At 40.2% G+C, this 14,563-nt stretch overlaps 1 protein-coding gene and 1 pseudogene across 1 annotated transcript; both read right to left on the reverse strand.

Moving 5' to 3' along the window:
• Positions 1-411: 411 nt before the first annotated feature.
• On the reverse strand, positions 412-1,353 carry LOC124225664 (olfactory receptor 7D2). The gene has a single exon (XM_046638300.1). It carries the CDS (start codon positions 1,351-1,353, stop codon positions 412-414), a length of 942 nt encoding a protein of 313 aa, XP_046494256.1.
• Positions 1,354-9,116: 7,763 nt separating this feature from the next.
• On the reverse strand, positions 9,117-10,179 carry LOC124225665 (putative gustatory receptor clone PTE01; annotated as a pseudogene).
• Positions 10,180-14,563: the final 4,384 nt, after the last annotated feature.

Below are 14,563 nucleotides of genomic sequence, written 5' to 3' on the forward strand. Positions count from 1 at the left end.
ATGAAAGAACAAGACAATTTGGGACATTCAAGAGTAAGAACTTCAGGGGTTGGCCCCATAGCCGAGTGGTTAAGTTTGCACTCTGCTTTGGAGGCCCAGAGTTTTGCTGGTTTGGATCCTGGGCATGGACATGGCACTGCTCATCAAGTCATGCTGAGGTGGCGTCCCACATGGCACAACCAGAAGGACCTACAACTAGAATATGCAACTATGTACTGAGGGGCTCTGGGAAGAAACAGAAGGAAAAAAAAAAAACAAAAGAAGATGGCAACAGATATTAGCCCAGGAGGCAATCCTAAAAAAAAAAAAGAATTAAAACAAATTTTTTTTAATTTTTTAAAAAAGAACTTCAGAACAAAAAGTTTCTGCCATTGGTACCCACAAAACTTCTTAGGCCGGAGGCCACTGGATCTACCACAGACAAGAGGCTGATCTGCTGAGGAGCCTTCCCAGGGCCCCCTTCACATCCTTGTTCCTCAGGCTGTAGATGAAGGGGTTCAGCATGGGGGTGACCACGGTGTACATCACTGAGGCCACTGAGATTTTCTGGGAAGAGTGAGTCACTGCAGAAGTGAAGTAGACAGCAACGCCTGTCCCATAAAATAAAGAAACAACTGAGAGGTGGGACCCACAGGTGGAAAATGCTTTTTGCTTTCCCCCAGATGAGGACATCTTCCTTATGGATGAAGCAATTTGTGAGTAGGAGAAAAGGATCCCAATGAGGGGAAAAACACCCAGAACACCAGTCATAAAATATATCAAAGTGCTGTTCAGGAAGGTATCAGAGCAGGCCAACTTGAGAATGTGTGTCAGCTCACAGAAGAAATGTGGAATTTCAAGATCTTTACAGAAGGTCAGATGCATTATCAGCAAGATATGAAGGAGAGATGTCATAACACCAATGAACCAGGTAATAAAAACCAGCATACCACAGAGGCGGGGGTTCATAACAACTGTGTAGTGTAGGGGGTGACAGATGGCCACGAACCGGTCATAGGCCATCACAGTAAGGAGTAGAGTGTCCAGGATAGGAAAAAACATGGAAAAATATACCTGAGTGAGGCAGTCCATGTAGGAGATGGCTTTGTTCTCTGTATGGATGTTCACCAGTATCCTGGGGACTATGGTGGTACTGAAACAGATGTCAACCAAGGACAGATTGGTAAGGAAGAAGTACATGGGTGTGTGGAGGTGAGAGTCAGAGCTGATGGCCAGGATGATGAGCAGGTTCCCAAGCACAGTGACCAGGTACATGGACAGGAAGAGTCCAAATATGAAGGGCTGCAGTTCTGGTTCCTCAGAGAATCCAAGGAGGATGAACTCTGAAATTCCTGTTTGGTTTTCTGCTTCCATATAGCTGATGTATCTATGAAGGAAGAGATAAGAGCAACATAAATTAGCAGCAAACTGGCATTCTCCACATAATAGAAATGTTGAGCATGCTTTTCCCTCAAGTTATTTATGAAGTCAGTCATTTTGTCTAAGAGTTGGGTCTCCTTTCACTCCTAAGTGGAATCCTATAAAATAGAGTTTCATCTCAACCACTGATCAAAGTATGACAACAACAAAACCAAAATGGAATCCCTCGAAATGGGGTCTAGAATTCCTGATAGCCTATGTTACACATCCGTTTAATAAGAATCTTGTCAGATGGTCAGGGAGCTTCAAAATGTACCTCCTGGTACATCATCATGTACCTCCTGGTAGGAGGCACTGGAAAGGACACAACGTTGCATCTGTAGGATTCCTGCCAAAGATGGAGGACTTCAGTCTAAGACTAGGGAGCATCAGAAAAATCCAAATTTAGGGACATTGTACACAATATCTCACCTGTGCCCTTCAAAAATGTCAATGTCATCAAATACAAAGAAAGTCTAGGAACTGTTCCGGATTAAAGGAGGCTAAAGAGATGTGTATGTAATGCATGATCTTGGATTTTCTTTTGCTATAGATGACATTATTGGGATAATTGTCAAAATAGGAATGAATTCTGTAAACTTGAGAACAGTTTTATATCACTGCTAGTTTTCTGATTTTGATCATTGTTCTGTAGTTATTAGAGGAATATGTCCTTGTTTTTAGAGAATATTGAAGATTTAGAGGTAAAGAGGAACCATATCTGCAGTGCAACGTACTGTACTCTCAAATGGTTCTGAAAACACACACACACACACAAAGAAAAGGAAGAGAGAAAAAAGTGGATAAAGAGAAAAGTAAAGATGGTAAACATTAATATATGGTGGATCTGATAAAGGACACTATTTATGTTGTTCTTTCAAATTTTCTGTAGATCTGAAATGGTGTCAAAACTTGAAGTTAAAAAGTAGCACTTTCACAAAATGCCCAATTGAACAGGCTAGAATAAAGGAAGACAATTCACACAGGAGATGTCAGAAAAGAGACTTCAAAGAATACTGCACCTGAGGTGACCACTCATAGAATTAGAGCCCACACTCACTCTCACCTAGAAATCCTCTGCCAAAGGCATTTAGCCTAAAGTGGTCCTGGATGAATTGTACCCTAAGTCCAAGGCAGAAGTAAACACAAATCTGCTCTAGAAAATGTTTTCATCTGAGGATTTTTGCCTCAATGTCCATAAAGGAGATCGATTTGCAATTTTTCTTTCATTTAACCTCCTTTCCTGGTTTGCCTGCACATTCTGGTTCCTTCCAACCTCCCAGTCTTTTTAAGCACAACACCAGCCTTTCACTCTGAAGTTCTGACATCTTTTGCTTACTTGGGAGTCCTAAAACTGCTATGATTCTCCACCCAGCAATACTGTGCAAATACTGCCTCTCTGTCTAGCAAGTACAGGCTCCCAATCCATGCCTTCATAGCCCCCTGTATTTTTATTCACTGCACAAATAATAGTTATTTATTGTGTTAATTTATAGGATTGTTTGATGAATATCTGTCCCCCTCACCACTGAATCATAAACCACATAAATTCAGATCACATGTTATAAAACTTACTTATTCTCATATCCCCATGGTTTGTATTTGAAGAGCACAAAAAGTTGAGTGAAGGATGAAACAAAAAAATGATCATATATGGCACAAACAAGAAATCTACAGGTTAATCTCAAATTGACTATAGATGCACCAAACTGAAAAAGGACTAAGATGAAGTTAGCTGTTTGATAAATATCATACTCCATTACTAATTACTGTTCATCTGAAGAGTACAAAAAATATTTAATATTAGAAAGTCTGATAACAAAGTATTTGCATGAATTGATCAACGCAGAAAATAATGATAGTTTCAACATAAACCAAAATACACTTAATAAAATTTAACAGTCCTTGATGGGAAGGGATCAGAGTAAAATTTCAGCCACATAGAATAGAAGGATACTGCCAAAGGTGATAAAGAACAGTTACATGAAACCAAGTGTTAATCCAAGATCCATCATTCAGCCCTAAAAAGCAAACAAACAAAAATAAAAGGGGAAATCATGTCTGCTGTTATCATCATTATTTAACACTGTTTCTGATAATGTAAAAGAAATACCATAAGACAAGAAAAGCAAATGTGATATAATATTAGGACATCAAAACCAAAATTGGTTGCCATCAGTGGCTGATATGATCACCTGCTTAGAACATGAAAGAAAGTCAATTTAAACACAATTAGAACTAATTGATGTCATCAGCTTTTTTATGTATCTGCAAACAATCATTAGGAAAGAGAAAAGATGTTAAAAAGTCCGTTCACAATTGCAATGACAACATAGATAACTCCTGGCACAGAGTGGGCATTCAGAACATATTTGTCAAATGAAAGAGTGCAGGTAATCTAGTAGAAACTAAGCGATGATGGGGGCAGGATGGAGAGGCAGATACCCTGCCAGAGCAGAGGTTCTCCAGTGATACCATACATCAGAATCGCCTACAGTCCTTGGTAAAACAGAGTGTTGGGTCCCATGCCCAGAGTTTCTGTCAGCCGGTCTTGGGTGAGGCTTGAGAATCTGCATTTCTAACAAGCTCCCAGAAGATGCTGATGCTGTGGCTCCAGGAATCCCACTTTGAGAACTACTGTACTAGAGAAGAACAAGGAAGGTATTAGCAGATGGGTTGGCAACTCTTAAGAAAAGGGTGCATTTGAGAGAGTGCCAATTCCTACTGACACTGAGAAAGTCACTAGTTTCCAGACTGAGGGGCCATCAGAGCTGGAGGTGACAGAAGACAGAAGCAGTAGAATCTAAAAAGACATAAATATTTTCTGAGTATACTCCATACTACTTTCCACAGTGGCTGCAACAGTTTGCACTCCCACCAGCAGTGTACGAGTGTTCCCTTCTCTCCACATCCCCTCCAACACTTGTTGTTCCCTGTCTTCTTAATTATAGCCATTCTGATTGGAGTGAGGTGATATCTCATTGTCATTTTGATTTGCATTTCCCTGATAGCTAATGATGTTGAACATCTTTAGATCTACCATATGATTCAGCTATTCCACTGTTGGGTATTTATCCAAAGAACTTGAAAATACAAATGTGTAAAGATACATGCACCTCTGTGTTCATTGCAGCATTATTCACAATAGCCAAGACTTGGAAGCAACCTAGGTGCCCATCAAGGGACGAATGGATAAAGATGTGGTATATATACATAATGGAATACTACTCAACCATAAGAAATGATGAAATCCAGCTATTTGTGACAACATGGATGGACCTTGAGGGTATTATGCTGAGTGAAATAAGTCAGAGGGAGAAAGTTAAATACCGTATGATCTCACTTATAAGTAGAAAATAAAAATAATGACAAACAAACACATAGCAACAGAGATTGGATTGGTGGTTACCATAGGGGAAGGGGGGAGGGGGAAGGGCAAAAGAGGTTATTAAGCTCACATGTGTGGTGATGGACTATAATTAGTTTTTGGGTAGTGAATATGATGTAATCTACACAGAATTTGAAATATATTATGATGCACACCTGAAAGCTACATAATGTTATAATCCAATGTTACTGCAATAAAAAAATTAAAAAATAACTAAAAAATAAAGAGACATAAATAATGAGGGAAATAAATTCTAGAAATTCCAAAAAATTGTCATGGCTCATTATCAACTGTGTTACCTCCTTCCCCCACCACAGTTTTAATCCTCATTTTTACATGCAATACTCACTAGGACAGTGAATTCACTCGGCTGGCATTGCTAAAAGAAATGTTTGTGCAGCCTTTTTCTCCTCTGACTGTTAGATGCTGAAGACTCTCCCAGGGGATCAGGGGGAGATGGAATCTGTCACAAAGTCTTGTCTGTGAGAGGCACCAAGTGTGGTCTCCTCTTTGTCAGGCATCACTGAACTATGGGTGAGGATGCTAGGGAAGTATTTACGGTTTCTCAAGTCCCAGAAGAATGATTTCTCATCCTTCCTCATTAAATAAATTGGCCCTGTGATGTTCTACTCTTCAAGTCATTCAGCTCCTTTGGGGTAAAAAGCAAATGGCAGAACGGAACCATGTGTTCTGTTTCCAAGAAGGCACCTTTGGAGCCAGATGGATCTCTCTGCCCCCAAGGGCCTCTTCCTTCTTGGAAGAACTTTCATCACTATTGATTTGGCTTTGAGGAAAAGAGGCTGCCCCTCAGGAACATTTCTCTGCTGCAAAGACCCATCTCCCCATAACCACAGTATTCAGGGTCTTGACGTAACAGATGGAAACAGAGATTCATTTGTCTCAGTGAATCCCTTGTGGCTGTACAAGCTACGTGGTGTTGAACATGCTGTTGATAAAGAAAGTCCTGTTTCAAGAGAAAGAGTCAACTGTTTAAAATGACAATGCTAAGTCAAGTAATAAAGGCTGAACAATGGCCCTTGGATTTAGTGACATGGAAACCAGAGAAAACAATTTTGGTAGAGCAATGGGGAGGAGTCTACTTGTGCAGGCTTGGGAGTGACTTGGCAGTGAGGAAGTTGAGCTCACAAGTGTAGAACACTCTGTCTAGAACTTTGGTTGTGAAGAGAAAGAGAGAGAATAGTATCGTAAGCTGTGTTTTTTCATTTCAGATATGAGGAAATATTTATCGGGGAAGGAAATGCTCCAGTTGACTGTAGGAAATTAAACTGATACTCTACGATTTACCATAAAAACTAGAGTTCTGTGATATGTTTTTAAATGACGTAATAATTTATTTTATAAATTATTCTTAATTCTAAGTGAAATGTATCATCTTTAATTAGTTGAGTAAATTAAAACTAGAGCAGTGAAATCAAACTCGAATGTGTTATTAACACAAGTTTCATAAGTAACAGTAATTTCCTATCACCAAGTACAACATCATTAAATGAATAGCTTTCTACTACATACACATAACTTGATAAACATTTGTAATCTTAATGGTATAACCCAACAGCCATTGAAACCATAAGTATAAGACTTCAAATATAATATAGGGAATTCTTTCATCCCTTTTAATAAACAGTCTTAGCAACAACTCCATTATGGCAAGATTAAAAAAATCTATGCCATGGGGGCTGGCTTTGTGGTGTAGCAGTTAAGTTTGTACATTCCACTTTGGCATCACGGGGTTCGCCAGTTCGGATCCTGGGTGCTGACCTACGCACTGCTTGTCAAACCATGCTGTGGCAGGCAGGCCACATATAAAGTAGAGGAAGATGGGCACGGATGTTAGCTCAGGGCCAGTCTTCCTCAGCAAAAAGAGGAGGATTGGCAGCAGATGCTACCTCAGGGCTAATCTTCCTCCAAAAAAACCACAACTATGCCATGAATTCACATTTTTGGCTATGAATGAACACATTTCTTAATAAATTTGGAGATCCTTTGAGACAAAGTGTAGCAAAAAATTAATTGGACAGGATCTTTTATACTGCAAGACTCAGTTAAAGAAAAGTACTCTTGGCTTTTCAAATTTTGAATCAACTGTTCTCTGATATTTTAAGAAAGGTCTTTATTCTACAGGCAATTGATCAGTGGCTTAATTAAAGCACTCACATTTAAAAAATATCCTTTTTAGTCTTTTTGTGATAATTTCCTAATAAAATTTCCATAACTGAAAAAATAATTTGTTTTATGACCTATAAAAAAATGTTTTTCTTGATTTTGTTGCAAGATTCCAAGCCATTTTATAGCTGACCAAAGTTACAAGCTCAGATCTGTAAAAAATGGTTTTAAAACTTCTGTTGGTTGTACATCCATGTTCATCGCAGCATTATTCACAAAAGCCAAAAGGTGGAAGTAACCCAACTATCCACTGACAGATAAAGGGATAAACAAAATGTGGTATATATATATATATATAAGGGGATATTATTCAGTCTTAAAAAGGAAGGAAATTTTGAGCCAGCTCTCATGGCCTAGTGGTTAAAGTTTGGCATGCTCCACTTCAGCAGCCCAGGTTCAGTTCCAGGGGCATGGAACCACACTACTCATCTATCAGTAGCCATGCCTTGGTGACAGCTCACATAGAAGAACCAGAAGAACTTACAACTACACATAACTATGTACTGGGGCTTTGGGGAGAAAAGAAGAAGGAAGATTGGCAACAGAAGTTAGCTTAGGGTGAAGCTTCTCCTAAAAACAAAAAGGAATGAAATTCTGGCACATGATACAACATGGATGAACCTTGAAGATATTATGCTAAGTGAAATAGGCACTCACAAAAGAACAGATATTGCATGATTCTCTTATATGAAGTTCCTAGGGTAGTCAAATTCATAAAGACAGAAAGTAGAATGGTGGTTTCTGGGACTGGGGGGAGGGGAAATGAGGAGTTAGTGTTTAATGGGGACAGAGTTTCAGTTGGGGAAGATGAAAAAGTTCTAGAGATGGATGGTGCTGACAGTTGTACAACAATGCGAATCTACTTAACGCCACAGGTTGTCCATTAAAAAATGGTTAAAATAGTAACTTTTATGTTATATTTTTATATATTATATATATATATATATATATATATTTCACCACAACACAAAAATAGTAAGTGAAAAGAAAAAGAACATCTGCTGGACACCAGTTACCTGATTTTAGGTGATGAAATTAATCAATTTTTTGACCGTTGACAGGAAATGTCTTATCAAATTCATTTGCTAAAAATATCTCTTAATTTTGTCCACTTCATTGTCTCTGAAAAACTTTTACACAACAAATATCTTTTTTGCTCTGTTGCAGCAAGTTTTAATTGACATCATTATGACATACCTTCTTCCAGTCTCTTTTTTTTAATATTCCAGTCACAGTACTGCTTTCTGCATCTCCACTCAATTCTGCATCACTAGTATGCCTTCATTTGCAAGTCAAAAACTTGTCCATACTTATGTTTTTAACCAGGAAAATAATTTAATTGTATTATAATTAAAATAAATGTTTCTACTTAATTACCAATTACAAAGTACCTAGTATCATTGTAACTTGTGCTTTAGATTCATATAAAGATATTATAACATTACACTGGTGCATTAAAAAAAAATCATTCAAACCGAATGAATCTACTGTACCAAAGAGATAACCTATCAGACATGCACAGTACAATACAACCCACCATGAAATTGATATGTAATCTCAACAAGATAATAAAGTTGTATTTCAAAGAAGAATATTTTACTCTGCTTCAGTTTGTGTGTGTGTGTACTGGATAACTTTTTTTAATTGTGGTAAAATACACATAACACAAAATTTACCACCTTTACCACTTTTAAGCGTACAGCCCTGTGGCATTAAAAACATTCACAGTGTTGTACAATCATCCTCACCTTCCAGCATGCCAAACCCCAATCCAATTAAATCTGCATCCCTACTGACAAAATCCAGGCATGAGGATTTTTAAAGCTGACCAGGTGCTTCCAGTATGAAGCCAAGATTGAGGACCAGTGACAGACTCTTTCACATAACCTGTTTCAATAGATTTGATCAATGCCAAAGTGTTTTGACAATAGGCATGGACTGTGGAAAGCTTTGAGAATTGTATGTATATTTAAAAATGAGAGTTGTGCATTTCATAAGTTGTGCCTGCGACATAAGTAACAAATACAGACAATTCCAAAGGTGTTATAGGATTCAAACTTGATGTGGTTTTGAAACATACAGGAACCCAGAATATTTCTCTAATCCTGCTGAAGTACCAAAAGAAGCAATATTCAGATATAAAACATTAAGAGAAATGAAAGCCATGAAAGCTACAAAAATTATGTGACCAGAGAGGCATGCTTGACAATTCCAGATGTTTGGTTTTGCAATTTTTTCTAATCCACAGACCTAAAAAAATGGCCAGGCATTGCAAATAGGCTGGTCTACTCAGGAGCCTCTGCGTGGATCTCTTCATATCCCTGTTTCTTGGAATGTTGATGAAAAGTTTCAACATGGAGGTGACCACAGTATACATCACTGAGGCCACCACATCATTCCTGGGAAAATGTGAAACAGTTGAACCAAGTCCCACTCCAATGCTTGTTCCATGAAATAAGCAAACAGCTAACAGGTGAGAACCACAGATGGAGAAGGTTTTGTACTTCCCATCTGATGAGGGGACTCTCAGAATGGAGGAAACAATTTTATAGTAAGAGAAAAGGATCCCTGAGATAGGGAGAAAACCAGAGATGGCACCAACTAAATACATGACTATGCTATTGGTGAAAGTATCAGAACAGGCAAGGTTTAGGAGTTGAGAAGGGTCACAGAAGAAATTAGAAATTTCCACATCCTTGAAGCAGGTAAGTTGTAACACAATCAAATTGTGCAGCTGGGATTGCAAAAGGCTAACAAGACAAGACATTAAAACTGAGAAGCCACAGAGACATGGATTCATGATGACCAGGTAGTGCAGAGGGTGACAGATGGCCACAAATTGGTCATAGGCCATCATGGTCAGTAGCATATAATCCATACATCCAAAAAGGATCAAAAAAGACATCTGTGTCAGGCAGCCCACAGAGGAGATGATTCTTCTATGGGTTTGGATGTCCCTAATCATCTTGGGGATTGTGGTGAAGATGAAACTAATGTCAACCAAGGAAAGGATGGAAAGGAAGAAGTACATGGTGGGGTGTGGACAAGGGAGTCAGAGCTGACCACCAGTATGACGAGCAGATTCTCAAGCACAGAGACCAGGTACATGGACAAGAACAGCCTGAAGAAGAGAGAGCTGCAGTTCTGGATGGATCTTCTGAGAGAACCATGAGAAGGAATTCTGAGACACGTGTTAGATTGTGTGGTTCTATGTAGCCTGGAAACCTTGAATGTTGTAGATGCTCATAAATGGAAAATAATTGGTCCACCCAATTGTCCATTACATAGAAACAAACAAGCACTATTTTATCTTGTCTCTAGTTCTATGGGACATCCTTGAAAAGCAGGAAAGTACTTAATTTGTGGAAGCCACATTGCCTACATTCTATTAACCAAACAGAGGTGTATTCACCATTTAAAAGAGATTTTCATTTCGTTTTGTTCTCAATGCCTCTTTGGTGCCAACAAAGTATACGCTCTAGAGAATTGGATATAAACGTGACTTTTTCTTCAAATACTAAATATCTACTTGAATGAGGACAAAAATAAAATGTCCTTTCAGAGATTGAAAGACACTATAACTTCAGCTCACAGGATGTTTAAATTGAATGACATGAGGAGCAGCCTTATCATTACCAAAGATAATAATATGTAAAATTTATTTTGCCCTTACTTTATGCACTCATCACAAATGGATTCCATAAGGAGCATCCCTCTTCTGTTAGTCATTACTCAATGTAGTTTTATCAACAAGGAGTCAAACCAGATGACAATACTGATGCTCAGAGACACTCTAAGAACTTGCCTCATGTCACAGAGACAATAAGTAGAGCAGACAAGGATTCAAAATTAAATTGTCAGTCTCTGAGTTTGACCATTCAGATGACACTAAACTTCTTCAGTCTCCTGATGTGAACAAAGTTTTCAGCAGAGTCCAGAGGTCTTAAACATAGGTACATCTGAGAGCCATTTAACTGCTTCCAGTTTCTTGAGCAGGAACGGAACCCAAGACTCCGAGTTCATGTCTCCCTTTGAGATTGAGTGGGCGGATTGCACAAATGGAGGAGGGAGTGGACAGCTGGAGGGATATCCAGGAGTGGGGATTTTGCCGTCTATTATCACATGGCAACTGTTTCTGTGCTCTTTGCCTGGGATCTCAGCCATCATTCCTGTAGTTGATGCAGCAGGTGCACCCGCTGCTCTCCACTGTGGTCTACCAGAAACCCCCAAAGAGAAGAACACAGTGAGTAAGTGATCTCTTCCTGAAGTGTCCAGGGAAGTGAAATGGCCAGTTGGGTGCACAGGGAGTGGATACCAGCCAGGTGCCCTGTGTCAGGAGTCACACCGCCCGATTTAAACTTGGTTTCACTCTTTGTTACCTCATGACCCATACAAATTACATAAAAACATTGTGCTCCTTTCCTCTTCAATAAAGTAATAATAAAGTGTGCACCTAGATTTTGAGGATGATTATGCAGGTGAAATGAAACAAGCTACATGGAATGCACAGTTCAGAGCCTGGCACTTAGGACACACTCCACAAAGGTTCAGATGTTATGGTTATTGTCATCCTCCTCTTCCTCATTCTCTTATTCTAATCTCACATTCATGATCCATTTAGAATTCATAAGGGACACTATAGAGAGACCTATTTCCTGCTCTTGCAGGCGAGATGCCTATGGGAGCTCAAACAGGTGTGGGAGGAAAGCAGAACTCTCGAGGAGATTCCTTGGACCCTCCCCCCCCCATCAGAACCAAGAACATAGACTCCACAGTCCTCGGAGCTGAAACTTTGTGTACTTCTGCCCTACCATCTGTCTGTCCCAAAGTCCTGTTTGTTCTCATGGTGAGGAAACACTCTTCCCGATAGTCCCTCTCATTCTTCCCACATACCTCAGAACCCCAAGTTAGGAATACGTAGTTGACTCCCAGGCTCATACAGACCCAACAAGTCTCTTTGAAGGTGCAGTGTTCCCATCCTGAAATCCTGATATCAGACCTGGGAGTAAGATGAAGCTACTACTGGGGTAACAGGCACAGGCTGGCTGGCTGGCTGCTCCCATCTTTTTTTCCAGGGGTTTGGCATTTTCCTAGGGAAATTTGATTGTGTTCCCTAGGAGATGCTCAGGTCAGAGAAAACACACAAGGCAGATGGACGGATCAGAATGAAAACTTCTTATGCATAATGATAATTGTTGCCATCACTCCCCAAGATGATGATGACATCTCCTCATTGGTCTTGCCATCCCCACTCTGGTGCCTTCTACAGCCCACTCTCTATACAGAGGCCACAGGAAACTCAGAAATCAAAAAAAGAACATCACATCACATCGTGTTTGCTACAAAGTCTTTCAATGGCTTCACATCTCCCGCATCTTAAAACCCTAACTCCTCACATGAGTCTAGACAGCTATGAATGACCAGGGCATTGATTTTTGACCACATCCACCTCACACCTTTTTCAACATTGTCACCATGCTTCCGAAACACAGGCCTGTGACTCAAATATGTCAAATCAGTTTCTGCCTTCAGGGCTTTTGAACATGCTCTTTCCTCTCCCATGAGTGACCCTAGCCATTCACCTGGTTTGCACTTTCTCATCATTTCCATCTTAGCTCCAAATGTTACCTCCTCTGAGAAGCCCCCAGGCATGCTTCAGCACACAGCCCTATTTTAAATATATTCGTCATTATTTATTTACCTGTTAATTTGTTTATCTTTTGTATCCTTGCATAACTCCATCCACAATTAGAAGGAAATCCCATGAGGGCAGGGTCCTCATCTATCTTATTGCTCTATCACATATGGAAAGTGTTCAACTATATTTATTTGTTGAAGGTGCTCAAAAAATTTTACCTTGAATGCTGAAGAACAAAGACAGTACCTGTTAGGGTGACTGCAAAGCCGACCACAAGGCCTGTGAATGTCCTGACACCCCAGTTATTCAGTGACTGCTGACCTCAGGCTCTCTCTTTCAGAAATACCAGGGTCAAGGTGCCGCATGGCCGTGTGTGACTGGGCGTGGTCAGCAACATTGCCCTGTCACTCGGGTGGTCCTTAGGAAAGCTTGCCCTCCTCTCTGCTCCTCTTCTCTACTGCTTCAATTTTTGTTCCAAAGGGTGGTCCACGGGCATACTCAGGGACCTCAGAGAAGACTCTAGGCTCTGAGCAAGACTTGAAGAAAGATGTTTCTTAATCCTTAGACTTGTAAAGAATCTGCAGATGGAATGAGATGTTTCCCCAAGGGAAGGTGGATACGCTGGAGGCCACATCTAAGAGGAGAGGAATTGCTTTAGGAAGAAAAAGGCCCAGTGGGGGCTGAGGTGTGAGGCAGGAGGATGTGAGGGTGGGGAGGGCAGATCTTACATGTGGCTCTAACTCTGCTCCCAGTGGGTAGAATCTGCAGAACCATTTACTCCCCTGACCCTGAGGGAGTGTGGGACTCTCCAGAAACAGAGTCAAAACAGTAATTTATTTAATGAGAAGTGAGGGTATTCAGCCCCAAATAATCCTCCTGTGCTCTTGGCTCAGGCTCACCTATCCTAGGCCAGGAGGAAATGCCCTTGGGCCCACCCATTTAGCTCTTTGTCCCTGCTCCTCCATCCTTATTTGTCCTCCATCAATAGAAGGAAAGATAATAGAACCCAGACTTACAGAAATTCTATTGTGATATCCCAGTGTTGTTCAGAAACTGCTGTGGCAGAGAGGTAAGAGGGAGGTCAGAGCTTTAACTTGCATGCTTTCCTGGCACACAGGCAGGGATATAGAGGGAGGAAAGCCCGTCAAAATTGAGTAAAAGTCCCTGACTCTGGACAGGTCTCTCCAAGCCCCACTACGCCTTATATTCTCTTACCTCTAGCTCTAGTTTCACTGCCTCTCAGTTTCTGGGCATTCCCCGCATAATCCTCTCTCCACTCACAGGAAAATCCCCCTCCCTTTTTTAGAGGGGACATTTCCACCTCCATAGAGCATCTCCCCTGTGCCCAACACTAAGCTAGGTACTGCAAAAAAGAGGTAACTGTAATGTATTGCTCTCCTGGGAGGATGAAAAATCCAGAAATGAACATATGCATGCAATGTGATAGTTTGCCTCATGTGTAGTCCAGTTTCTACAAGGTACAGAGGAGATCCAAAGAGACAATGGTCAGTGCTGTGTGGAGGTGTCAGTGATTTCAAGACAGAGTGTGGAAGGAGGGATAGGACATTTCTTGGTGAATACGGGAGAAAGAGGACTCCAGGTAAGGGTAAATGCAAAGGTCTAGAGCTTTGAAACTGCATAGAATCCTCTTAGAATTGCAAGATGTTGAGTATCTAATGTCAAAGCATTATTTTCCAATAGATAAAAATATGCCTCTCATACAAATATATAATGAGCATATGTCAAAGATTTATTTCTTAATGAGGGAGCCAGGAGAGTAAAGCTAGTTTGCAAAGCATTTGAGGAACAGGAATTTATATAGTTAGGAAAGGAATGATGGAATTAGTTTTCCAACTTAGATGCAAAAATACAAGAAAATAAAACTATAGCCGTTGGGGTTATCTTTTCTACCAGATAGAGATGTCCCACAGCAAGATAAATGATAATCTCTGGGG

The sequence above is a fragment of the Equus quagga genome, chromosome 14 (genome assembly GCF_021613505.1).
Source record: "Equus quagga isolate Etosha38 chromosome 14, UCLA_HA_Equagga_1.0, whole genome shotgun sequence".
Lineage (NCBI taxonomy): Eukaryota > Metazoa > Chordata > Mammalia > Perissodactyla > Equidae > Equus > Equus quagga.

Bases quoted from the DNA above. Each gene is read 5' to 3' on its own strand.
- LOC124225664 (XM_046638300.1), bottom strand. From the start codon at position 1,353: ATGGAAGCAGAAAACCAAACAGGAATTTCAGAGTTCATCCTCCTTGGA.